At 38.6% G+C, this 27,950-nt stretch overlaps 1 protein-coding gene across 1 annotated transcript in view; it reads right to left on the reverse strand.

Moving 5' to 3' along the window:
- LOC131508557 (uncharacterized) overlaps positions 1-21,022 on the reverse strand; it is a 255,107-nt gene extending 234,085 nt beyond the window's left edge. Inside the window, exons 1-2 of the mRNA XM_058723555.1 lie at positions 20,814-21,022; positions 20,573-20,687 (exon numbers count right to left, since the gene is read on the reverse strand). Of these exons, the coding sequence (XP_058579538.1) occupies positions 20,573-20,676 (104 nt within the window). The 5' untranslated portion in view covers positions 20,677-20,687; positions 20,814-21,022. The remainder of the gene's footprint in view (positions 1-20,572; positions 20,688-20,813) is intronic.
- Between the last annotated feature and the right edge of the window lie 6,928 nt (positions 21,023-27,950).

The following is a 27,950-nucleotide window of genomic DNA, read 5'->3' on the forward strand; positions in this document are numbered from 1 at the left end:
ATTAGAGGGTCCTCAATTTATAGCATCTTTAGAAGAAGGCATTGATACTAAATTAACAATAAATTAACAATACTCCCCTCAGAGAGGAGACCCTGTGTTTACTTTGAATCCCTTCTATTAATGCAAACCAAAATTCAAGACATTTTATTTCTTTTTAGACTGACCTGGGGGCTGCCATCAAGAGACACAGGATCCTCTTCCACATCCTGCTCAGGCAAGTCATTCAAATCACAACTACAGTTTATAGTACAAGATCTTTTTTTTACTACATATGAATATGTTATCTATAAAATATATACCCAAGTAAATGAGTTACAAATAGCTTAGGTGCATAATTTAGCTGGATATACTTTAACTAATAACTCAGATTTCTTTTCTACCACGCCAACTTTACTTCTTTTAAGTCTGGTCCCTGGGACAGGTGGGTCCTTGCTAATTAGTCTGTAGGTACAAACAGATGAAATCCAAACTACTTCTTCCTTTTTAGCCACTGGACCCTCTTTCCTTATTAGTAGATGTCTATAATCACTATCCAGGTCTTCCTCTATGTCTCTAGTCCCAATGTCCCTCTTTTTTCTTAATAATCATCATCACTTCTCTGCTCTTCATTCTGCAACTGCTTTCTAAATCTCTCTTATTATCTGTTTCTTAGGAAATGACATCTCTCTCTGGCTTCACCAATCAGGGTCGAGAGTATGTTTCTATCAGTCCAGCTCTGGCTCATTATTAAAGGATTATTTCCCCAATCTCCATACCATATCATGAGGTACAAATAGTGAAAACAAATTCAAAACCCTTGTCATGGGGCTGGGGTTTCTTAAATATCCACCACGTTTAGCAAAATAAGAATACAGCTGCATCCCGAAGAGCATACAGAGTTGCGTGTAGCTCTTGAGTTCTTTTATCCAAGTCACCATTTTTCAATGGTATCACAAAAGAATTGAGAAATCCTGGGCAAAGTTCCCTGGGGAATTCAGACTCCTTGAGAAGGTTTATCATAATCAGTTACAATCACAGGATAATTTATGACGTTACTGTTCATTCATTCACCCCCTTACCACCCATCTCAGACTTCCAAGCAAAACAATAAACAACCAACTACTAAACAAAGTCTCCCCAGATTGTGTGGCAATGTTCTGTCTCCCAAGTCTTTCTTTCATGGGATGGAAATTACTGTAATTTTTATTGTAATGTTGTAATGCTGACAAGGATACATTTTCCCCCCTGGGACAGACTTAAGGGAAGAGATAGAAGAATACAGTGACATTGCTTTGGGAATTTAGAATTCTTCAAGATTCCTCATTTGCTTTCCTATTTACCTACCATTCTGAGGTGTCAGTAGCCTCTTACCTGGACTGTAAAGGAGATTAATAGCTATATCTATGTTATCCTTTCTTTAGTCTTAGGGAATGACTCACGAGAACTTTGGACCCAGGTCATTCGCCAGTTTATATCAGTTTTGATCTTGAGATATTAGAACAAGACTAAAGGAAATATCCCTTATTCAATAGAACAAGACAAGAATGAAGAAGAGTGAATTATGGTGAGGAGACTATGCTGTTGGAAAGAAACAGGCTGAAAGAGGCAGGAAGGATGTATCTCTGACCTTTACAGATGGGATCTATATTGGGTCTAAAAAGAGTGGGAAAAACCAAAGAGTAAACCAAATCATTTGGTCTCCCTTTATTCTTTGCATATCTGAAGTCATTAGCTAGCCTTGCTTCCACAAATGTCCCAGACTGACCTGGATGACTTCCTGTTTGGTAGTTACCAAAGCTATCTTCCTAAATACAAATCAACAGTCTAAAAGCCATAAATATTGTCAAAAACAAAAACAAAAAGTTAGAATAGACATAACTAAAGATAGTGGGACTTGAGGAAATTTAATATCTGGGTCAAAACAAACTCACCAAACAAAAGGAACAATTATTTATTTTGTTGTACCTACTAACCTCTAAGTAGATTTTGATCATGTTAATTACCAAGAGCACATGGCAAAGAAAAACAGTCCAGAACTTGCAATCCCAAGTCCTCAGTTCTTATTTTGGGTTGGCTACTAAAAAGCTTTGTGACCACAGACAAATCCTTTAACCTCTCTGGGTCTTTTCTGTTTTATTTGTAAAATACGGGTAATAATGCTTGTCCTACAGTGATTTGTACCACCAGCTTACAGACAGTTCTTATCACGGAATAAATAAAGTAATAAAAAATGAGATGTTCAATAGTACATCATCTTAATTTAGCCCTTTTCCCATTTCTTCTATATCTAGAGTGAAATCACAGTATTTTTAGATAACTAACCTGATACCATGAAAATCTTTCTAAAAAGCGGTCTCATTTAGGAAGAAGCAGCCAAATTTTGAAAGACAAAAAACTCTTTCTCCCAGGCATCAGTTTCCTTGAGAGCAAAATAAATCCAGGACCCTGACATTGATGTGGCTGTGGGATTATTTGTGTGTCTGCGTGTGCGTGGGGGTGGGGGGTTTGGAGGGTCATACAGGAAATGAAGAGAATAACTATGATTCCAGCTATTTGCAGAGTCAGTTCCTCCTCTGGGGTTAGTCATGGGGGAAGCAGGGAATAAAGTCTTCTGAAACCGGTGCCTGGGACCTTGTTACTGGAAAGTGGTATCTGACTAGCCACATATGTTGCACATCCACTTTCACTAGAGAGACTGAAAAATATTTATGTCCTTTCTCTTTAGCCTGTGCCAGATTTGCCAAAGGAAATGCCTGAATGCTATCAACTTCTAAAAGGCTAAACAAAAGTAAAGACAGAAAACTTTGGCCAATAAAAGCTTCCAAAAGACAGGCTTGAAGTAGCACTCCTTTTGTTTCCTCACTGAAAAATACATATGTACAAATGTGTTACCTGATTCCTAGATACTCCAACTTCTGAACACCCAAACGATATACAGTCTATTGCTGCTTAGCCAAGGATAAGTTATCATAACTTAGCAAAGGATAGTTATCATTTGCTGAATTATTGGGTTGCATGTATATGTATATTTTAGAACTCAGCCAAAGTGCCCCTTTTAGATTAAGAAAGTTTAACTAAACTGCCTATTATGTAGTTAGTAAGGACTGGGTCAGGATTTGAATGCAGTTCTGCCAGACTGACAAAGCCAGTAAGATTTTTACTTCTCCACCTTGAGGCAAAAACTATGATTCACACCCCCAGCACTTTATTATAGTCTGAAAGAGTTTGAAGTGATTTAGAAGTGGCATAAGAAGTGCCTCATTTCCGATTGCATTTGTGAGCTTTCTTCTCACAGATTGTGAAACCCTAACTGTCGCCATTACTGACACTCGTTTGCAACATATGGGTTCACTGGCTTTCACAGGCCTGAGCTCTGTGGGCATTTGTTGAATGGTAAGTGGAAATTCATCATGGGGACTCTTAGAAAGAAAGCATGGAAAATATCAAGCAGGAAAATGGCTAACCTTTGGAAAAATTTGTCAATTTACAGAGTGCAAATGAATGTGCTTTCTTGTGAACTCCTCTCATGAAGTTTTTAATACCACTATTCAACAAATATGTAGCCCTTACTATGCGCTATACTGCTCATGTTTTACATTTATTAACCCTTTCAATTCTTATGAGAAGTTGTGATAGATATTATTTTCTCTGTTTTGCAGATAAGGGAGTTGAGTGATAGTTGTCCAAAGTCACCAATCTAATTAATGGCAAATCTGGGATTCAAACCCAGGCATTCCTACTCCAGAATCCATGCTGTTGGGCCTTCTGTTTTGCTGCTTCTAGGAGACAGGTGACGTAGACGTAAACAAAGATGCGGTGAGGTGACTGAGTATTATGAACCCGAATGTGTTTTCCCCTTTAATCTTTAGCTTTGTATTAGCTATCATGTAAAAGTATCCCTAAATCATTAAAGTTAGAAGTTTGGCATTTAATATATTGCCATTTAAAAAGAACTGAAACAATTTTCAATTAGTGAGGATACTCAAAAAGACTGTGACCTCCCTGTGTATTTGAGTCAACCCTGCCTCGTTTTGTCCCCTGGGGAATGAAACAAAGTCCATGCTTGGGACACAGTGAGCCATTAGGATGGAATGAATAAATGCTCCACCTTATCCTTCTGCCCCACAGTGGGGCTTGGCTGGAGTGTTGGGGTATGACAACTTCATCCTGCCTCCAAGGGCCCCTGAGATTTGTACTTTAGTCTCCCTGTAGAAATTCCATTCTCTGTTCCCTTGGGCCTTTTCAATTTCAACCCTGTTTCATTGTGCCTTTTCTTTCTTATGGCTTTTACAAGTTTCACTGTCTGGTTTCACCACGCCACACCATGCCATGTCCCCTACTTTTTCTTTTTTCTTTTTTCTTTTTTTTTGTTCCCTATTTTCTAATCATTTATTTAACATATATCTTGTTTAACTTACATTTTTTGGAGCAACTGCTATAAGCAAGCACTCCATTTACAGTTTTATTTTAACCCTCACAGACTTACAGAAAACTCCTAACTCGCTATAACTTATGTCATGTGCAATTAACTGTGTCAGCCAAATGTTTCATGAACTTCTGTAGAAAGTGGCATTCATTTCCTAAGGTTGCCAAAATATATTACCAGCAACTCAGTGACTTAAAATAACACAAATTTATTCTCTTACAGTTCTAGAGGCCAGAAGTCTGAAGTCAGTTTCACTAGGTTAAAATCAGGGTGTAGGCAGGGCAGTTTCCTTCCAGAGGCTCTCAGGGAAAATCCCTTCCCTTGGCTTTTCCCTCTTTGAGGGGTTACTTGCAGCCCTTGGCTTGTGGCTTCTTCCTTGCATTCCTCCAACTTCCTGCTTCCATCATCACATCTCCTACACCTTCTTCTAGTCAAATCTCCCTCTGCCTCTTTCATGTAAGGACACTTGTGATTGTGCTTTAGGCCCATCTGAATAATCCAAGATAATTTCTCTATCTCAATATCCTAAATTGCATCTGCAAAGTTCCTTTGGCCATAGAAAGTATCATTTGCAGATTCCAGGACACTGACATCTTTGGGGCCATTATTAGGCCTATTACAGATGCCCAAATAAACTTATTTACAATTTCTAACAGTAAAATATCCATTTTTATGCTTAGTGGCCCAACCAAATCCACAAAATATCAACTGATTTTAAGTCTACACATTCAAAAGATAAGGAGGCCAATTATATGTGTCCTCTTTTTAGTAAAACAGCCCAAGTCTGCTTGCAATTAAGCACCATCATAGCTGAATTATGCAAGGAGACTTTTCTTTCTTAAGTACTATTCCAAAGAAAATTTTAAAAAATTACAGTATGATCACAATTCTCCATTTTCAACCAGTATTTTGAAATCACCTGAGCCATTATGAAATTTCAAATTTTCCTTCTAGAAAAACAAACAAAAAAAAGGATCTTGACCTTTTGTTTATTCCTCAGAAAGTATGGGGGTTTTAAACATGTCTATAAATTCTTTCTCCTCCCAGGAAGAGGCAAACATTTCCTTCCTTTCCCTCTCCTTATACCTGGGTGGACCTTTGTCACTACATCAACAAATAGCACATGGCAGAAGTGACACTGCATGAGTTCTGAGCCTAGGTTCAAAACAGCCAGGAAGATTCTCCCAGTTTTTCCTGGGACAGTCACCTTCAAGCCCTGAGCATTTTAAAGGTGTAACGAATGCAGGGCACTTGGGTGGCTCAGTCAGTTAACTGTCCAACTTCAGCTCAGGTCCTGATCTCACAGCTTGTGAGTTCGAGCCCTGCTTTGGGCTCTGTGCTGACAGCTCAGAGCCTGGAGTCTGCTTCATATTCTCTGTCCCCCTCTCTCTCTGCCGCTCCCCCTCTCGCCCTGGGTCTCTCTCTTTCTCAAAAATAAATAAACATTACAAAAATTGTTTAAATAAATAAATAAAAGTGTAACTAACTCAACGCCGCCATGCTTGAGTGATCACATAGATCACACCAAGGCAGAAAGAGACGCTTGAGGAGCTGCAGCATTCCAGGCCAGCTGTCAAGTTCCCCCCCATTGAATCTTCATCTTCCAGATGAGGTCTCAGACATTCTGGGCCAGCAGTCAGCAAACTAGGACTTGCGGGCCGAATCCAGCCCACTACCTACCTATTTTTGTAAGGAAAGTCTTGATGGAACAATCACTTTCTTCATTTCATGTACTGTCTGTGGCTATTTTCCTGTTGTAATGACTAGGTTGCATAGTTGTGACAGTAACCGCTGGGCTTGCAAAGCTTAGAATATTTGCTATTTGGCCTTTCACAGAAAATGTTTGCCAATCCCTGTTGTAGAGTATAGACCAATCCAAAACCAACCCACAAAATATTGGCGCATAATAAATGCTTGTTTTACACCAGTTGGAGTAATTGGTTATGTGGCATGAAATAACCGGTACCGATTTATGGTGATAATCACTAAAATATTTCTTAAAGTACTTTTGTTTTTAAATTATACATAAGCTCATTTAATATTACTGATTTTTCTAAAATTCCCTTTAACTCTTGTCTCCTTTAGCTATCACCTTGTTTCCTTACGCCCTTCACTGCAAACTCCTTTGAAGGGTGCATCTGCCATTCCAGCTTGGCTCAATACAACCAAGGTTTTTGTTTTTATATTTGTTTTTGTTTTATCCTCACCACTCTTCCGCAATGGCTTTTATCAAGGTCATAAAGTTATCCTGCCAAAGTGAATGGGTTCAGCTTTCTCAGTGTCTCAGAATTTTTGTTTTGTTTTGTTTTGTTTAAACCTGGATGGACCACTGTTTCTTTTCTTCCGTAAGTCTCAAAGACCCCTTCCACACCGCTCAGGGTTTTCCCTAACATGACGAGGCATGTTTTGCCTATCTTCCTTTGACTCTTCATCTTCAGTAAGCTTCTAGTTGTTTCACTCCAGGGCTTGTTCCTCATTCCTCATCCTTTCTTTATCTAGTTTCATTATCTATTCTTTCCCTCAGTAATTTCATCCAGTCCTGTGGCTCCAGACTTGAATATCCAAATGTCTACTTAAATTTTCAATGAGGTCTCTAATAAACATACAACTTAACATATCCCAAATATAACTATTAAGCTTTGCTATAAAATCTGCCTCTCTCAAATTCATCCTATTACATAGCATCACCATCTATTCAACTGCTTAGGTCAAAACTGTAGTCATCCTTGATTTCTCTCTTTCATGTACACTTCACATTTAATCCATCAGTAAGTCCGATGGCACTATTTAAAAAATATATCCCAATTCTTACCATATCATCTTCAAGCCACCATCAGCTAGTACTGAATTTGTATTATTCCCTTATGTATGCATAATGTATCTTCATCACCTGCTCCTTGGGAGCCTAGTAAGGTGCTTGGAACACAAGAGAGCCTTAATGTGTGTTTTTTGACAAGCTGACCAAATTACAAAGGAATTCAATGAAAAGGAAAAAGATAAAACTACATTGATTCAGAACAATGTCCAAAGATATTATTAACTCTGGAAATGGCACACGGGAAGATTTTGAGGCGTTGGTTATAATGTTCCACTTCTTGAATTAAATGGTGGTTATTACAGTAGTTCATTTAAAATTACTACTTAAACTTACGAATCTTATAGCCTTTTGAATGTATCATCTTTTTATTAAATGCTGCATTACAGGAGTAGGCAAACCAAGACTCTGGGTCAAATGTAGCTTGCAGCTTGTTTTTGCACAGCCATTCAACTAAGAATAGCTTTTAAATTTTTAAAAGGTTGCTAAGAAGAAGAGGTGACAGAGATAGTATGTTGCCTACAAAGCCTAAGATATTTACTATCTGGTCCTTTACAGAAAATCCTACATTAGGATATAGGAGTAAGACTAGATGTTTTATGGTATTAAAAGCTATTTCAAAAATCCCATATTTTAAGATGAGGATTTGATGAACAAGGTGATAAATAAGCAAGTGACCTAAAGCTCTACAGACCTGATAAAGACAATTCATAAAAAATCCATAAATAATACAAGTACTTCTAATTGACACAACCAGGGTCAATTAAATTTAATGCCAAAGGATATTAAGAAGAGACATAATTGTTGAATATTAAAGATGTGAAAGAAGAAACATTTATGATTCAGTGTTCATTTAATATAAAATTTATGGCATACATTTTAGAATAGAGTAATTTTCCATTTCCTAAGGGGTTTACATATTTTTAACTTTTTCTTTAGCTTGTAGATACAATTTCATATCTTAAGCTTAAATTCCTATTCCATCTTTCCAAATTGAAGACCAATTAAAATATTAAGCATTAAAAATATTAAATTGATTATGTGAGAGAGAAACTGTTAGGTAAAATATTAATGGAAAAGAGATTAAAATGTTTGGGGCTGTATTAAATATTTACTAGCTATAGCCTTTAATAAATTAACAGCATTGCCAAAGTTTTTATTGCTGCTGCTATTAGGAGTGAACACCAAAATAGCCATTGCATCGGGTATGAATAAATTAACCTTTCAAATGAACATTATTCCATTTAATGAGTTTTATCTTGCCATGTTGGATATTTCCATTAAATATTAACTTTTAGACAATTCAATGTGCATAGTATGGTGGTTTATGAGTTTGGATAAGCTGAGGATTAAAGGTATATTTTTAAGATGCTTTTGGCCGTTACTCTAAGCCAATGGCATCTTTCCTTTCAGGTTAAATGAACATGCGATATAAGCAATGCAGACAAGTATATTTATGTGTTTTTTGTACAGTAACCTACACTTCTTTTTGCATTCATTCCTTTATGTATGGTAAGAGTAGGCTATTTTGAGTCAGGGTGGAGGGTAGTCCCCCTCTCCACCAGAAATCATGCCACAGCATAAATGGAACCGTCAATCAACGCTCCCTGCCCTCCCCTAACAATAGGTGAGTACCTGACCTGAGCTAGACAAGATAGGTGGACCCTTATCTCTCAAGCAGAATGACTCACAGAAGAAGTTGTTGCTCAGGAGAGAAGCAGCCTGCTCATCAGGATGTCTGAGCTTTCCTGCTTTTTTGCTCCCTCCTGGCCTGGTCAAAAACCTTCTTTAATTTTGTGAGCTAGTCTATAGCCTGCTAATTGATTTTATCTTTGCTCTTTCTAACACACACATCTGACTTTGTCGTAAATTAACCAGCATCATTTTCTTTCATTTGCTATACCCTATCTGAACGGATTCATTTAGGACATGACATGGAATTAAATAAAGCCTGAGAAGTCAATATTATGAACTGCATTTAAAAGATAAAAGCTGATAAAAATTGGCACCAATGATTTCACTGTATTCTAATATACATAGTATATTTTTTCACTGTATTCATACATATATATGAATTCATTCATTCATTCATTCATTCATTCATTCTCTCCAAGTTTGTCTCATCTAAGCTACAAATACTTTTACACCATGAATATCCTATGTTGGTAGCAAGAGATATTATCCAAATATTTACATGTATATAGATGTTAACTCAGCATTCCAACATGATCTACTTGGCTAGAGAAAATTCCTCTCCAGCCCTCTGATATTTATTTGAACTGTGTGAATTCTCTTAGCTAATGTTGATTCAGGCAACCACCACTGAAGACAGAGAAAACACTAAGCAAATACACTTATTCTATCATATCAAGTGAAAACCACGTGGTTTCATAATAGTACCTTCTCCTAATATCCAGTGTATGGGAATATCCTTTCCCTAATTTTCCACAGGGCTTTTTCTTTTTAAACTCTAAAATTTGGGTGTTGTAGAGGGGGGCTAAATGGTTTGAGAAAAGGATCATCTTTAAGAAATAATAATAGCTTCTATTTAGAATGCTTATTACTCACATCATCTAAATCAGCCCTCACAACAAGCCAAAGAGGAGGCATTATCTCTGTTACTTGATGAAAAAACTGAGGTTCAAAGAGGAAAAATTGACTTGCCTGAGGTCACGCTTATTTACGAAGGGACAGAAACTGAAATTCGAACTGAGGTATATCTGTCAGCAAAGCCCATGCTTTTACCCACTACACTATTTAATTTCTATAACAGATTTTATACTCTGTTCATCAGTCCATGAAAGAATATCTACAGGGTGCAAGAAAAAAATTGGATACAATTTTTCACACAAAATAGCTTTTTAAAACCAACTCAGATAAGAGTCTTGGGTAGGCTGTATTTGAAAAAAGTAAGATGATGGCTTTGTAAAAGTCATATATGTGTGTGTGTGTATCTTACAACTTCCAATCTCTGCTTTCTTGTCCTGTTCCCAAGTTCTACTAAAGATACAAGTTCAGAGTTCCTGTTAACAGTAAAATAAAAAGCATTAAAAAGTGCCATAATTTTATCTAGTGCTGTCACAAACCCTGATGTGAAAAATGGGCATTAAAAATTTTTTAAACTCTGTAAACAAACTTGTAAAATTATGCTTAGTGGGGAACATGGCGGGTGGGTGTAAGGGACAGTGTTATGAAGCAAAATTGTAAATATATGCTAAATTCATCCTACATAAGAAAGGAATTTTCTCTAAAAATTAGGATGAATAAAAATTCAAACCCAGCCTCTGTCAGGTTTTCTTCCACACGTCTGGTTTTCAGAGTGGAGTCCCTGAACTGGCAGGATCAGCATCACCTAGGAACTTGTTATAAATGAAAATTCTCTGGCAACATTAGACTTACTAGATTAGAAACTGTGAGTGAAGCCCAGCAACCTTTGTTTTAACAAACCCTCCAGGTAATTCTGATGCACGCTCAAGTTTGAGAACCATTGTGCTAGAGGTACAGACTGGGTTCTACAACCTGGATTTCAGGCAGAAGCATATAGGTCTCTGCTGTCAGATGAGACCCAATGGAGCTGTTCCTGAAGGCAGAAGGTAGAAGGAACAAATAGTTCAGCTTTTATTCTATCTTCAATATCTCCCTCTGATTTCAACATGGATCTCAACAATCGTCTGATTAACATATGTAGAAAACATGAATCTTACTCTACACTTGGGTGTGCAAGTAATATTATATATCTTTTGTTTATTCCACAAGTCTCCAAGCTGGCAGGGAATACCATCAGAGACCATCTTAGGGCCTCCTCTCCCCAATGTTTTAAGAGCGGTTGATGGCATCACAGGAGGGGATCAAGTCTATAAAGCCTGAAGGAGTCATCTTAGGTTTTCAGTCCACAAGGGTTAGCACTGAGAAATCCACCATGTAAGACAGGAAGCTCATATGACAATTCTTCCATTTGATGACAGGCTTGGGGCCTGGCACTGCTGCTGAGTCTCGGAACCTTTGCTCAAGAGCCTAGTCCCCATAGGAATACCATCTAGGCATGCTGTTTGAGGTTCTGTCAACACCCCTAAGAGATTTCAAGAGTCTGAGAACAAGCTCCCACAACTTTTGGGATCACAGCTTCCATTCCCTTCCCATTCTGAAGGAATTTTTTTATGTAGGTACCCTCAAAACACTCTCTACCAAGACCCAGCAGTCTTGCATCAGCGATCCCAAGCTCTCAAAGAAAAATAGCAAAGGAGTTGTCTTTTTTTTTATAGAAGATTTTTTAAATGTTTATTTATTTTTGAGAAAGGGGTATGGGGCAGAGAGAGAGGAGAACAGAGGACCCAAAGCAGACTCCACGCTGATAGCAGAGAGCCCAACGCAGGAACCAAACTCACAAACCTTGAGATCACGGTGTAAGCCGAAGTTGGACGCTCAACTGACTGAGCCACCCAGGCACCCCAGGAAGGAGTTGTCTTTAGATACAACCACTTCTTTCTAATTTACAAAAGCCTCAACATTTATTGGTTCAATCAAAGAAAAAATAAATGAGTATGGCCTCTCAAACTAATTGTTTCTGTATGCTATTTAGTCCTATACCAGCTTGACTAGATTTTATAACTTTATAATCTCTATCTGTGCTGGCTGCTCAGTCATAAGACTGGCTATTTATCCAACCCAGTGTATCTAAAACATTATTGGTATTTATAATAAAAATAATCTTGATACTTCAGTGTAATGTATTGAGTACCTGCTATGTGACCAACAGCATACTAGGAGCCTTCTATAGCTTCTCTTGTTTACTTTCTCAAAGTAGCCCTATGGGGTACTTCCAATTTAAGTACTTGATGTAGCTTGCCCAAGATCATACAACTCTTAGTTGGAAGGAAAGGCAACAGTTTCAGCTCCAGCTCTGTCTCCTCTCCCCAGTACCTGACAGAAATTTGGTTTCTTCCCTACGACACACTGCCTCTTACCCTGCCTTTCTGAGGGCAACCAAACAATGGAATTCACATTTGAATCAATTATCCAAAGTGCAGCATCAGTCCAGCCAAAGCATCTACTAGGTGCCCCTTGGAAGTAATTAAAATGACTGATTAGTAATATTTTGGATAAAACCTCTCCTTGGTGGTGCATACTTTCTGGTCCTGCCCAGAGTAATGAGTCAGAATCACATACTGGGGAAATAAAGAGTATTATCTCCTGGAACCAACTTTAGAAACCCAATGGACTTGGGGTGCCTGGGTGGCTCAGCTGGTTAAGCAACTGACTTCAGCTCAGGTCATCATCTCGCAGTTCATGAGTCCAAGCCCTACATTGAGCTCTCTGTTGACAGCTCAGAGCCTGGAGCCTGCTTCAGATTCTGTGTCTCCTTCTCTCTCTGCCTCTCCCCTGCTTGTGCTCTGTCTCTCTGTCTCTATCTCTCTCTCTCTCTCTCTCAAAAACAAATAAACATTAAAATAATTTAAAAGAAAAGAAATCCATTGGACTCTTCTTTTGAAGTATGAAGAGGAAGGCACTATATATACATTCAGATAATACATCCTAATTAACTTGCTGGCCCAAGGGTCCAGATCAAAGAGGCTATGAATTTTCAAATAACTATTGGAGAAGGCTTAAAAAGAAAAAAACAAAGTGGGTGTAATAAATTTATATTAATGGTAGTCTTTATTTAGCATTTATGAGCATCACACCCTGTGCTAAGCATTCCAAATATTATCAATTAATGTTCTCCAAAACTCTATGAAGTTGTTTTCTATTCCCCAGTTACAGTTCTAACTTACAGTTCTCTGGAATATAGGGGTCATATTATCATCTCCATTACAGTCAGGCTTCAGTGAGTTAGTACATGTCAAATGCTCACTACATAATATGCAATAAATGTTAGTTATTATTATTTCCTTCCTTACACAAATGAGAAAACTATGGCTTGACTACACTGAAAAAGTTGCCCAAGATAGCATGGTAAGATCAAGAGCAGGATTTGAGCCTCTCTGATTCTGGAAGCCATGTCTCAAGCCCCAGCACACTCCAGCTTTACTTTACTTTCTTTCCAAAGCCAGAGAACAAGGCCTATGGATTCCCCCCTCCGTTCCCCAAAAGTGTACTTGGTCCTCTTAGACTTGATTACCTTTGCCTACTTAAAAATTTAGAAAGATCATTTATCTAAGAAAGTGTGAAGTTTATTATCAAGAGTGTTAACAGGGATCAAGATAAACTTCTCTGTGAAAGCCACTGACACTTTCATTAAGCACTGACCGGCCCACTGAAAAGTTCTTTGATGGATGTCTCCAGTGTGGCTCCTACAGAAGCCACCCAACTCTCTGCTACCATAATGTAATCAGGTGACCTTTGTCTGTGACAATCCCCAGGCTGGTGAATGTTAAAATACAAACAAAAGGAAATGACTTTTTGATTGACATGGCTGTTTTGTGGATTGGCCCCACTGATAAAATCAGTCAAAACAAATCAGTTTATGCACCAACACATACTTAGAAAGATTGTATTTGGAAATTTCATGGCAGATGCGATCTCTTCTGCTTTTGCTTTTAAAGTCCTTGGTGTCATCTATCTTACGATAAGGGAGAATGTTAAGAAAGAAAGTGGACTATATAGTTCTCAATTTTTAATTACAAAAGATCACACTGGGAGTCTGCTAAAAATCAGCTTCCTGGGCCTCAGGAGCAGAAATTCTGATTCAAAAGATTTAGAATCAAGCCATGATTATATATATATAAACAATTTACATATATGTATATAATCAAGCCAATATTACATCTATATCATATATAGATATATGGATTCTATATAGTAATTGTATGTAAGATTATGTATACATATATATAAACAATTTTTAAGTATTTTTTGTTTTTTAAAAATAGTGCCAGAGGTGTCCCTAGGCCTTTAAGAAATCAGGAGATGAAAAAAACATGGTTGACATATGCTTTTACATTAATAAAAATGAATACTTAGAATATGCATTTCACTTAGACTTTTTTTGAAGTGAATGACTATGATATACACAGCCTTAGGTAGAATGTATATCCTGAGGGGCAAACACAGGACTTTTCATTTTATATTCCCAATGCCTGGTATGTGGTGGGTGCTAAATATTGCTAAATGAATGAAGTTAATAGTAGGGTCTTGCCTCATTTTGCTGTCCTTGGTGTGCTTTGCATTCAGTAAATAATCATTAATAGAAAGATTCCATATTTATACAATTAGCATAAATGGAGGTACCATAGAACATACTAACTTTGAAATAGTCCCCAAATTACAAACTCCCAGCTTGTAAACACCCGTATATGAACCCCCCAGGTGGAAGACAGCCCATCATCATTGCTTAGAGATGGCTTCCCTATTACCACTATTTAGTTCCACCTCTCTCCCACACTGAAGCTACCCTCAGAGACCAGTGAGGCCTAGAACAAAAGCTAATCCTCTGACCCCAAATTCTCCCCCATACATTTCCAGAGAGTCTCCTGCAGTCCTTCTACTTGTCCCCTAACCTCCTGCCCTTTATTCCACCAGAACTGGGAGTCCCTGGCTGGCTCCCTCATGCACCCTCTTGTCCTACTCCTTGTGGAGTTACTTAAGTTAGCACTTCAGGATAGCCTTCCAATTTAACATTGTTTTTACTCAGCTTCACTGTTGAGAAAGCAGAAGCAACCAAAGACTCTCTCCAGGCCTGATTCCCTAGGCAGGAGCCATACATGGGACAAACATTGTGTTCTCAGGGTAGACTCTTTTCCAGCTTTTATGACAGCATCATGACAAGAGAAGTAGTGAAGGAATTAACCCTTGAGATGCAAACTTGAATGCAAGTCTGTGATAAAACACGGTGATCTCCCATTCTTCCTCCATTTCAACTTATGCCTAAATGATTTCACATAATTTTAGGGGGCTGGAGTAGAGAGGAGAGGGTACCATCCAGCCAGGTATGTACAAGGTTCTCACTACTCCCTCTCTAATTTGTGGCAACTCTTGAGGTAAATATTAGTGTCTTCTTTTTAAATATGAGAAAATAAATCTCAGAGCATTTATACAACTTCCCCAAAATAACACTTTAGTGAGGGGGCTGAGGTAAATTTGAATCCCAGCCTGACAGGACAGGATGTACTCTCCATTTTCATACATTTCCTTCCTAGAATAAACACTGATCACTGTAGAATGTTGAGGATATGCACCAAAGAAGCTCCCTTGTGTTTTAAGTCTTGTGTTTTAAGTTCATGTCTATTTTGCATTTTCACAGTATGTCTGTGTGAGATTGAAGTGTAAAACAAATCATTATTTCCTCAAAATTCCAACTTAAGTGACACTCCAGGAAGATGAACCTCACTTACTCCTTGGTTTTAATGCCTCTAGCAAATTAGGGGTGTGTGTCACTCAAGAATGAAGCCTGCCTCTAGGGCTGCTGCTTTAGCTTTGCTACCCTAAATTATTCCACCTCAGCAAGTCAACATAAACCCCTCACTTTGGTAGACATGCTCAACATCCAATTCAAGAGGCCAATGCATTCAGCTATCTCTGGATGTGCTTTGTCTACTGTTACACAGATGTTGTCTACTAAGTTACTCCTTGACTCAAAGTTCAATGGAATAAATTCTTAGAGACTGAAATTAACAAAACAGTTGATTTTATTAGATAATGAGAGGTATACACTACAATGTTTCCACCCACTCATCAGCTCTAGACTTCCTGAAGTCAAAGGTGGAAAGGAGAAACAGAAAAAATTAGTTTATGAAATGCTTGTAAGATAGAATACCACAACAGAGAAACCAAATGTCTCCATTTGCTTGTGAGCTGTCTGTTCTAAGTAGAACATTATTTTTAAATAAAGGACATTTTTTTTTGTATTTTTTTTCCTGCAATGAACATGAGGATGCAGATATCTTTTTGAGTTAGTATTTTTATTTCCTTCAGATAAATACCCAGAAGTGGAATTGTTGGATCATTTGGTAATTTTATTTTTCATTTTTTGAGGCAACTTCCATACTGTTTTCCATATGGGCCACAACAATTTACATTCCCACCAACAGTGTGTTTGGGTTCCCTTTTCTCCATATCCTCACCAAACACTTGTTATTTCCAGTCTTTTTGATAATAGCCATTCTAACAGGTATGATGGAATATTTCACTGGGGTTTTGATTTACATTTCCCTGATGATTAATGCTGTTGAGCACATTGTCATGTACCTGTTGGCCATCTGTATGTCATCTTTGAAAAAATATTCAGATACTCCGTTTTTAAATCATATATATATCTTTAATATTTAGCTGTAAAAGTTGAAGGACATATATTTTTATAAAATATGTTTTAAAAGTGCTTGGCCTTTTATATAATATTTTATAAGTGTTCTCCGGCTTTACAGTCATTTAAAATGAGAGGATAGGTCAAATACCAGCTACTCATTGTGGCTGAAACCATAAATTTGTTTATATGATCTTGGACCAACACAAGTAAAAACTTGAGTTATTTTTAAATTACCATTTATTGCTAGACTTTTGACAAAGTAAAATTTAAGAGGTAAGTTTATAAATATTTCATAGATTCCTCTGAGGACTTCTCAGTTTAATTAAAATCTTATTAGAGAACAAGCAAATGACTTCCATCACTACAGTGAATAATTGTTATAAAATAAAGACTAATAGGGATGCATGGATGGCTCAGTTGCTTAAGCATCCAACTGTTGATTTCAGCTCAGGTCATGATTTCACAGGCATGGGATTGAGCTCCATGCTCAGCATAGGGTCTGCTTAGGATTCTCTCTCTCCCTTTCTCTCTGCCCCTCTCCAACTTGCACTCATTCTCACTATCTCTCTCTCTCAAAAGTAAATAAACATTAAAGAAAAAAAAAGACTAATAGAGCAAAATAAGCCTAAGTGATCATTATTCCCAAAGGCTTCCATATAATTGAGTTTTTAAAAATTCAGAGTCTATTGTCCTACATAAACGATGTTGAGCTTGGCAAGTTTATTTTACCAAAAGTTAATTTAGATTTAATAGGCCACTGTTAGGATATATTATAATAATTTCTTTGAGACACTAATGTCCAATGTGCCAAGCAGAAGTTAAAAACTTCATAAAACACCAGGGCTTCCATAGGAGCACTGGGGTGGCTCAGCTGGTTAAGTGCCTGACTCTTGATTTCGACTCAGGTCATGATCTCCAGGTTCATGAGTTCAAGCCCCACATCACCTTCTGTGCTGACAGCACGGAGCCTGCTTGAGATTCTCTCTCCTTCTCTCTCTGCCTCTCCCCCATTTGCACTCTCTCTCTCTCTCTCTCTCTCTCAAAATAAATAAATAAACTTAAAATTTTTCTATTCACTACCCTCCAATTAGATTCTATTTGTGGGACAGAATCCTCCCACTGCCTAATTCATATACTTTCTTATCCACCCAATAACAGAGAAATTATCCCCTTTACCCTGGTGATTTATAGAGAAATCCTCCCTTGTATATCTTGCTTACTTCCTGAAACAATCTTAAGCATCTTGAAATAAAGTCAAAATGCAACATAATCATTTAGATATGAATCAAACAATAATTACTTTTAAGAAACATCACCAATAGAATATATTTGTAAAAAATACAAGCATCTTTTTAGCAAATGATCCTGGCTTGCACTGTTGAAGCATTTAGATGAGGAAATTGCTCAGAAATATGGTAATAGGTAGCACTTCCATTATACTGATATTGACTCGAACTTAGATGTTTCAAGAGCCATAAGCTTCAGCACCTATCTATTCCTTAATTTTAAATCCTCCCCAGTTGGGTGTGTGCTTGTGATCTGAAAGAATCCATTAACTTTCCTGTCCCTTTCAGGAAGCTTTTTGTGTGTGTCTATATCTAGGCAAATAGCACATCTTTATGGGTGGGTAGAAGGTCATATGGAGTGGGGCAGAAGATGATAGTTATTACGATATTTTTCCCTTGTGGTGTCCCAGCCTTGGAGTACCTAAACGGGTTGGAAATACTATGTGGACACATGTTACATTAGCATGTCCAGTGCAGAAGCAATATCTATAGCCAGAGTTCTATGATCTCATTGATAACCAAGATAGAAAACCAATTTTCTGTTTCAATATGAATCCCAAATTGCCATTTTGAGGGTCAGATCAAAACAGCTTATAGGCTATATCTAAAATATATTCAAAACAATAGTTTTTTTTAATCTTGTTTTTACAGGGTTTTTGTTTGTTTGTTTGTTTTTGTTTTTGTTTTTGTTTTTACATTTTCCCTGAAGCATCTATCTATCTATAAGGCAGCTCCAGCTAGGACCCTGTAAGTAGAATGAGTGTTGAGTTGTTAGAAGAGGGGAAATTTCTGAGACATTTTCCAAAGTGGAAGTGAGTTCTCTCTCTGTGTTGGCCAGCAAGAGTTCTGGTTCTCAATGTTTGCTACAGAGAAAACAATCATAATAGGACACTTGGGTTGAGTATTTTGGATAGTAAATACTAAGCAAGTATGTGAACCACAAATCAGTGTGTGACCTTGGGCCACTCACTCAAAGAAAAAGGCTTGGTTTCTTCACCTCAAAAGAGGTCTCTGAGGTCCCTTCCGCTGTAATTTTTCACATTCAAAACTTGAATCTATGTACTCAATATACATATTCTGAGGTGAATTCATTTTTCAGATATTATGTGAAAGACTAAGAATAATGGCTTGCTTTTTTTTTAGCATAAATATGTAAAGTTATCTCATTTCATACTTGGCCAGATCAGTCCCATCTCTATACCCAAAACACATGTGTGCATGCATGTACACACACTCACTCAAATATGCACATGTACACAATAAGATGTAACATCTGTATCAGTAATAATCATGACTAGATTATAACACACTAATATTAAGGTGTCCCAATGTATAAGCAGTTTAAAAACGTGACTAAGAAGAAAATCAGAACACAATGAGCATTCTTCAGATTAGGTACCTACACTTCTAAGGGAAAGCTAAAATTATTGGGGGTTTTTAGCCAAATTGTGGAAAAAGCCTAAAGGTCCATCAACTGATGAATGGATAAAGAAATTGTGGTTTATATATACACAATGGAGTACTACGTGGCAATGAGAAAGGATGAAATATGGCCTTTTGTAGCAACGTGGATGGAACTGGAGAGTGTGATGCTAAGTGAAATAAGCCATACAGAGAAAGACAGATACCATATGTTTTCACTCTTATGTGGATCCTGAAAAATTTACCAGAAGACCATGGGAGAGGGGAAGGAAAAAAGAAAGAAAGAAAGAAAGAAAGAAAGAAAGAAAGAAAGAAAGAAAGAAAGAAAGAAAAAGAAAGAAAGATAGATAGATTAGAGAGGGAGGGAACCAAAACATAAGAGACTCTTAAAAACTGAGAACAAACTGAGGGTTGATGGGGGGTGGGAGGGAGGGAGGGTAGGTGATGGGTACTGAAGAGGGCATCTTTTGTGATGAGCACTGGGTGTTGTATGGAAACCAATTTGACAATAAATTTCATATATTAAAAAAAATTTTTTTAATTAAAAAATAAAATCAAATTATTGGGGGTTTTTGATGATTCACAAAGAAATAACCAATTAAAAACAAAAGTTGGCTGGGGATGTGTCTATTAAAATCTGATGAGATATATACTTAGGATTTATGTACTTTCCTATTATCTATTTCAATATAAAGTTTAAACATTTTTTAAATGCTGGAATTCGTGCTGCATCTCAATTACATCGGTCAATAATAAGATTTCTGTTCATAGCCCATTGAAATATCAACTGCATCACAAAATCGTATTATACAAAGAACCCATGACATTCATATTTGGATAGTTGTGAGAAGGCTATAGATAATGCAATAGAGCAATGAAATCACTCACTTGCTACTGGTAATTAGGTTTCATATGCAAAATTATGCTGAGAAGCTTACGGTGTCTCTTTGGAAACATGAACATTAAAAAGTTGCAAAGACTTCCACAAAAAAATCCTCATCATAGATTCTATTGCAGTCACTGCCATACTTTATCGTAATGAAAATGATTGTATTTCGGTGCTAACTCAAGCAAGAAAAAATGTCAAGTTTAAAACACTTTGGGCTGGGCCCCTGGCAAATTACAGAGCGTTTCTGTTGGGAGTTTCTCTTTTAAAGGAGGCTTGGAAAAAGGGAAGGGACCCATAAGTATGTCTCAAGCACTGCTTCTGGACTCTGGAGAGCATTCCACCAGAAGTAATAACTCCTATTATTATCTGTAGAGAATATGGACAGTGGAAAATCATGCCCGCATACTTTTGAGCCAAGTGGAGGGACGGTAGAATACATAAGTTGGAAGTTACTGTAAACACACACTACTTAAAACTGCAGATGTAGGATACATTCATTGTGTGCCCAACATACCCATTTCTTAGGTTCCTTTGGCCCGTGATGTCCAGATCAGTTTGGGGACTTGAGGTCATCTCTGCAGGGGCGCTGTTGTCCCAGCCAGTGAAGGAAATCTTCATCCTCTCTGTGACTAAGTATAGAGAAGCAGCTGCTTTAGATAGTTCTGTGAATGGCAAGAGACTGCCTGAGGTTAATCAGGCAAAAAAAAAAAAAAAAAAAAAAAAAAAAAAAAAAAAAAAAAAAAAACATGACTGACCATGCAACAGTGGTTCATCACAACTCAAACTTGTTATGGGAAACAAGAGGTGAAACCAATGGGCTTGATGTCCTGAAAGTGAGTTAATACCATACAGACTTGAAATCTAAAGTGTCTCCTCATGGCTAGTGAAAGGTCCAGGGAGATGTCCTTTGGTGGCTCTTTCATTTTCTGTATGTGCATGCAGGAAGTATAATATGCATGCTAGGGCTTAGAATGAGGTTGCAAATGATGTCACAATATAACAACTTTTATTATGGTTTCCCTGAACAGTGAGGAGGGGCAGGTATCTATTATTATGCAGAACATACAGATAAGAAAACTGAGGGTAAGTGAAATTAAGTGACTCACCAAATATCACAAGCCACAAAAAAAGAAACACAGAAAGAAAGAAAGAAGAAAAGAAAAGAAACTAATTGAAGAGATAATGAATTTTCATGGTGCAGGGTTTCACATAGGTAGCAAGATGGTCTTTCAAGTTAGAAATTAGAGGACCTTCAATGCAGATCTAAAGAACTGAAAGTTTATTTTGAAAGTAATGGGAAGGCACTTTGAGGAGGAAAGCGACTTGGCAGTGTTTAATGGGGATTAGTTCTATAGAAAAGAACAAGATTGGCAGGGAGAAACTACAATGTATATAAACAACAATAACAACAAACTGGCAAGTAAAACTGTTTGAGCAGTTACTATGTTTCAAAACCTCCACTATGGACCTTACTTGTAGAGCCTCCATGTAAGCTAAAAGAGAAGTGATATTATTAGCTCCAGCATATAAATAAAAATATCATTTGAAGAGAAAGGCTTTGCAAAATCACCTGTAACTAAGTAACAAAACCTGGGTTCAAAGCCACATCTCTGGCTTTCTAGTGGTCACGCTCTAATCTCCATGGTGTATTCCAGGGAAGCAGAAGGGAAGCTGGCACTGAGCAGCAACCACTTTAAGTCAAGGCACTATCATCATCTGCCTTGACTACTACAGGAACTTTCTGCTACTGTTTCTGTTTTTACCTGCTATATCAGCTAGGTATGGCCACATAACAAACAATCCCAACTTTGGCTGCTTAAAATGACAAATATTATCTAAGTTTCCGAGAATCAGGAGTCCAGGAGCCATCAAACAGGCTTGTTCTGACTTTAAGTTGTCAGAATATTGGCAGGAGCTATAATCATCTGAAAGTTTGCATGGGGCTGGAGGACATGCTCCCAATTTGGCCCCCTCACACAACTCATGGCACAAAGTGCTCAGTTTCTTACCAGAAGGTCTTAGTTCCCCCACAATATCGCAGCTGGCTTCCTCCAGAGCAAGTGATTAAAGAGGGGTGGTAAAGGTCACATTGTCTTTTTTGACCTAGCCTTAGAAGTTTTATACCATCAAACCTATCATGTCCTATTTAAAAGGAGTGTTGGGGTGCCTGGGTGGCTTAGTCGCTTAAGTTTCCAACTTCAGCTCAGGTCATGATCTCATGGTTCGTGAGCTCTCAAGCCCCACGTTGGGCTCTGTGGTGACAGCCCAGAGCCTGGAGCCTCCTTCAGATTCTGTGTCTCCCTCTCTCTCTGCCCCTCCCCTGCTCACGCTCTGTCTTTTTCTCTCTCAAAAATAAACATTGTTAAAAAATTAAAAAATAATAATTTTTTTTTAAAAAGTACTGCCACTAAGCCCTTCCCACATTCAAGGGAAGGAAAAATTAAACTCCATTTCCTGAAGCAAGGAATATCAAAGAATTTGTAAACATACTTTATTTTTTTATTTTTTTTTTTAATTTTTTTTTTCAACATTTTTTATTTATTTTTGGGACAGAGAGAGACAGAGCATGAACGGGGGAGGGGCAGAGAGAGAGGGAGACACAGAATCGGAAACAGGCTCCAGGCTCCGAGCCATCGGCCCAGAGCCTGACGCGGGGCTCGAACTCACGGACCACGAGATCGTGACCTGGCTGAAGTCGGACGCTTAACCGACTGCGCCACCCAGGCGCCCCTGTAAACATACTTTAAAACTGCCACACTCTCCTCTTTAATAGATTCTATATATGCAGTCATTATCTTTTATAAAGATCTCTCTTTTTACATCTCTATTTACATCTCTATTTTTATTAACCCTTCAGTGGTATCTCATCAATTTGAAGATAAAACCCAACATCTTTGGTCCTACTTGATGTGGCCAGTGCCCACCACCCTCTAATGTCATCTCCCATTTCTCCCTAGCTTTCTGTCCTCTGGCCACACTCTCTTGCTTTCAGTTCAGCCAAATTCCTCTTGGCTCAGGATCTTTGCTTATGTTGTTCCTGTAACCAGAATCATCTTCCTCTTGCTCTCATTTATTCATCACTCATCATGAGCTTTTCTGACTCATTAGCCTTCATCAACTCCCCAGCTACAAGTTCTTGGTATACCCTGAACTCTTCATCTGTAGGGCTAACCAGTTTATGATTACTTACTTACAGGGTCCGTTTTGTTTAACATTGAATCCTAGTGTATGATAAAGAATTTGGCTGGTGTTAGTACAGTAAATATATCTGTATTGAATAGGTTACGAGGAAAGTAAGATGAATTCATAGAACAGATGAAGCTAACCCTTTAACAACATGGGCTTGAACTGTACTGGTCCACTTACATGTAGATTTCTTTCAATAAACACAGTACTCTAGTACTGTATATAGTACAGTACCATAGTGCTATAAATATATTTTCTTTTTTTATGATTTTCTTAGTAACATTTTCTTTTCTTTAGCTTTATTGTAAGAATACAGTATATAACACATATGACATACAAAATATGTGCTAATTGACTATAATTGGTAAGGCTTCCAGTTCAATGGTAGGCTATGAGTAGTTAAATTATACACTATGCTAAGTGAAATAAGCCATACAGAGAAAGACAGATACCATATGGTTTCACTCTTATGTGGATCCTGAGAAACTTAACAGAAACCCATGGGGGAGGGGAAGGAAAAAAAAAAAAAAAAGAGGTTAGAGTGGAAGAGAGCCAAAGCATAAGAGACTCTTAAAAACTGAGAACAAACTGAGGGTTGATGGGGGGGTGGGAGGGAGGGGAGGGTGGGGGATGGGTATTGAGGAGGGCACCTTTTGGGATGAGCACTGGGTGTTGTATGGAAACCAATTTCACAATAAACTTCATATATTGAAAAAAAATTACACACAAATTTTCTATTGCACAGGGGCAGTGCCCCAACCCCCAAATTGCTCAAGGGTCAACAATATATCTTCTGCTTCGAGAAGACTCAAATTAAAAAGAGGTAAGCCAGGGGTGTCTGGGTGGCTCAGTCGGTTAAGTGTCTGACTTCATCTCAGGTTCAGATCTCTCATGATCTCCTGGGTTCAAGCCCAGCATCGGGCTCTGTGCTGACAGCTCACAGCCTGTAGCCTGCTTCGGATTCTGTGTCTCCCTTACTCTCTACCCTTTGCCCACTCACACACACACTCTCTCTCCCTCAAAAAAATAAATAAGCATTAAAAATTAAAAGAAAAAAAGAGGTAAGCCAATTTATCTCTAATGTTAAATAAAGACAAAAAGAAAAACATACCATAAATGTGCATAAAATGGGATACACCGATGATTGGGACACGAAGAGGGGAAATACAATTAGAGAAAGACAAGGAAGGGATACATGTAATCAGAACTCCTACTAAGTCTCTGATCTATTTAAAATATTAAAGAGATAAAATCCTAATCTTAAATTGTACTAAAGTGGAATAGACTTGGCTCTGAAATTTTAAAATATATCTGCTCATCAAGGTAGCTTTGAGCCCTAAGAACTTTTATTCTGATGTTTTGTCCCATCATCAGCCTGCAACTCCATCACCTACACACTAATGTGCATGTTAAAAGATGCACATATGGCAGTCTCTGGGGGCTGTCACCCACGGGCAAAAGCACCATCTAAAAAGTATCACTTTCGTAGTCTCATTCTCTTTGTTAACACAGCAAGGATGAGGCTCCTGGATTAGAACTGTTCTGGGTTTGGGGCTGTCTTCCGGACAGGAAGAGGTTGTGTTGTCAAACACTTTGCACTCACGGGGACTAAGACGTCTGCATTTCCAAGAGTCCATGCACAGCGCAAGTAAGAAAGGAGAATGGTTTGTTGGGAAAGAAGTTCAGTTCCAGAAGCACAGCTCTGAGCCTAGAGAGGACAAACAATGCTGCTGCTAAGAATAAAAGCAAGTTCAGTGTTTCTCTCATTACGGTTTCTCTTGCTTGAGCTCCTTAAAACCTCTTCTGTTGTGTCCAGGCCTGAAAGCTTCTGGTGATCTGACTGAGCCTCTCTAATGGGGTGCTTGCAGTTCATCTTACTTCTCATTAAAAAAAATAAGCTCATCAGCACTATAGCCTCAGGGGTCCACAAGGAACATGTTGATAGAAAAGAGACCTTCGTTGTTTATTAGCATTACACAAAGCCTCAGAAATTTACGCTGGCCTCAGCAAGCTGTGGTTCCAAATGTGAACACTTGTCACAAGGCATAAGTCATTGCTAGTGACGGGCCCACAGGGCCCTAAGAAGGCTGCCCTTTCACTCACCCCAGGTTATTTGAATCAGGGAACCTTTAAGGCGACACCCTTCCCAGAAGTCACAGGCACTCATCTGGGTTGAGGCTGCAGGAAAGACAGTCCTTTCAAACTAAAAAATTGTGAAGCACCTACTTACTGTAAGTCCAGGAGGAGAGATGATGTGAATACGCCATTGCACAGGCGAGCGTAGGCCGTTGCGCGTGCGGGGGTGTAGGGGGGTACACTGTCGCACAAGCGGGGAAGGGGGAGAGGGTATGCATACACTGTTGTGCGTGCAGGGGTGGACGTACGCCATTGTGTGCGTGGTGAGAGGATACACTGCCACACGTGCGGGGGGCAGGGGGAGAGTATGCCTACGCCGGGGTGTGGGGGGAGTAAGCTGTCGAACGTGCGAGGGGAGAGTGGGAGGGCACGCCTGCGCTGTCGCACGTGCGGGGGAGGGTACGCCTGCGCTGTTGTGCGTGCAGGGGCGTGGCGGTGCGCCATCGTGTGTGTTTGGTAGGTGGGGTAAGCCGTGGAACGTGCCGGGGGCGGCGTACGCTGTCTGGAGTGCGCAGATAGTCTCCTAACAGCAACAGTAGTTTATGAGGTGAGTTTCTTGCTTGGTAGGTTAATCTCTGCGTGTCGCAATGACTTCGTGGCTTACTCCAGGTCATACAAGTAAGGGGTGGAGTCAAAAATTTTTACGTGCAAAACCAGGACTTTCTAATCTCCGAGCCTCCCTTTTCCCTACCAAAGTGTATATATCCTCTTAACATAAATGCAATTTTAACAAACGCCCCTTTGAGAGTCTCATCCCAAACTAGGCAGGCGGAGTAGTGCCAAGGGGGCACAGGGCCAGCCGACCTGGGTTAGAGTTCAGTGTCTGCTGTTGTGTCGTGCTGGGTTACCAGCTGGGCCAGTCTCTTCTTTGGGGATTAGGTTGGCTGCCCTGCTGGAGGACAACTTGGAACACAAGTTATGCATCAAGCAACCAGTATGTCAAGAACCGAGAAGAAATAATGTTCCACAAGGGTAGGCACAGCAGGAAGAAAACTAAATTAATTTCAATTGCTGCCAGAGGAAAAAAAGACATTTATTTCAGCGACTGATACCAAATACTGACTGTTACGAGACTGAGCACAAGAGCAAGTGACTTCAAGTTAAACCTGACCAAATTGATTAATAGAAACCACCAAGTAATTGCCTGTAATAACAGCTGCCTGAAAGGCACTGGAATGTTTGTAAGGAAGTCTCAATTCCACCCAGCCCAAGCATTTAATAGAACCTGAAAACAAAGAACAGAGTTTGTGACTATATCAAGTATATAATTACTATTTTTAATTACTTGACTTAAAGGTGGTTAGTTTACATATGCTTCTTAGTCTTTCCCTCCTCCTCCTCACACAATAGCTACACAATAAATACTGAAGCAAGGAAAGAATGAAATGTAAGTAAGCAAAGAATGCAACAGGTTCAATCCTATTCCACTTCGCAAGGCAAACTGAAGCCCTTTTCACTAAGACAGGAGAGAAACGTTTTCACCAGTAAAGCGTAAAAGGAGACATAAATCGGTGTCTGATTAACCTAACATTCACCAGAAATTTGGTAAGATAGAAACCTATTCTGCAAATATTCCTCTCTAAATTGAGTTTGAATTTTCACACTGTTCCTATGTGAATCAAATAATTTTTGAATTAGCCATTGCTATAAATCATCTCCCTGTAATTAAAATGATTGGCACAGTTACTTCTATCATAAGTCAAAATAAACTCTTCCTTCATATTCAATATGCTAGTTGTATGTCAGGAGACCATCTGTAAATATCTGACCTGAATCTCATTCTGAGACAATAAGATCCTGCAGGCAGTTAGTATGGAACAAAGTGGCAAGTTCTGATTAGCATAGGTGTTGTTTTAAGGAGTCTAAATCCATTTAAGTTTGCTCCAAATGTGGGTTTGCCTTAGGAGAGACTCAGAACATTTTGTGATTTTAAACCAGGTTGGCAAACTATGGCCTAAGGGCCAGACGCAGCCTCCTTCACCTGTTTTTATAAAGTTTTGTTGTATCACAATGACATCCATTTGTTTACAAAATACTTATGTCTGCTTTCAAGCTATAAGAGCAGAGTTGAGTAGTTTAAGAGACATTTGCAACGCTGAACATGTGTGCTATACAGCGCTTTACAAAAAAAAGTTTGTCCACTCCTGCTCTAAACTATGCCCAATTCTTTAGGTCCTATCACATAAACCCAATCAAGTCAACAATGTTTATTAAGTTCCTGTTATGTGTAAACTGGCATATTCACCTCTTACTGAGTAATCCCAGTCAAAATCTTCCCCAGGAACATCCATTATCAGGGTTAGAAATAATGTGTCTGGCTGCTTGCATAGTCCAGAGTTCCAGGGTCATGGCCAATGCCACAATCTTTTTCAAGCAGCAGATATGGACTCATGGCCCTCTCCCATGGCTCTGTTCTCGGTGTTTTGGGTAATATAGGACATAGGAGGCCCAGATCATGCTATGACAGAGCTGACATTCTGCCTGGATAAAACGTAGACTAGATTTATAAGAAACTAATGCCTGCAAGATTTAAATTTTGCAGTTAGCCTTGACAACCTATTCAGACTTTC

Source organism: Neofelis nebulosa, chromosome 4, assembly GCF_028018385.1.
Source record: "Neofelis nebulosa isolate mNeoNeb1 chromosome 4, mNeoNeb1.pri, whole genome shotgun sequence".
Classification (NCBI taxonomy): domain Eukaryota; kingdom Metazoa; phylum Chordata; class Mammalia; order Carnivora; family Felidae; genus Neofelis; species Neofelis nebulosa.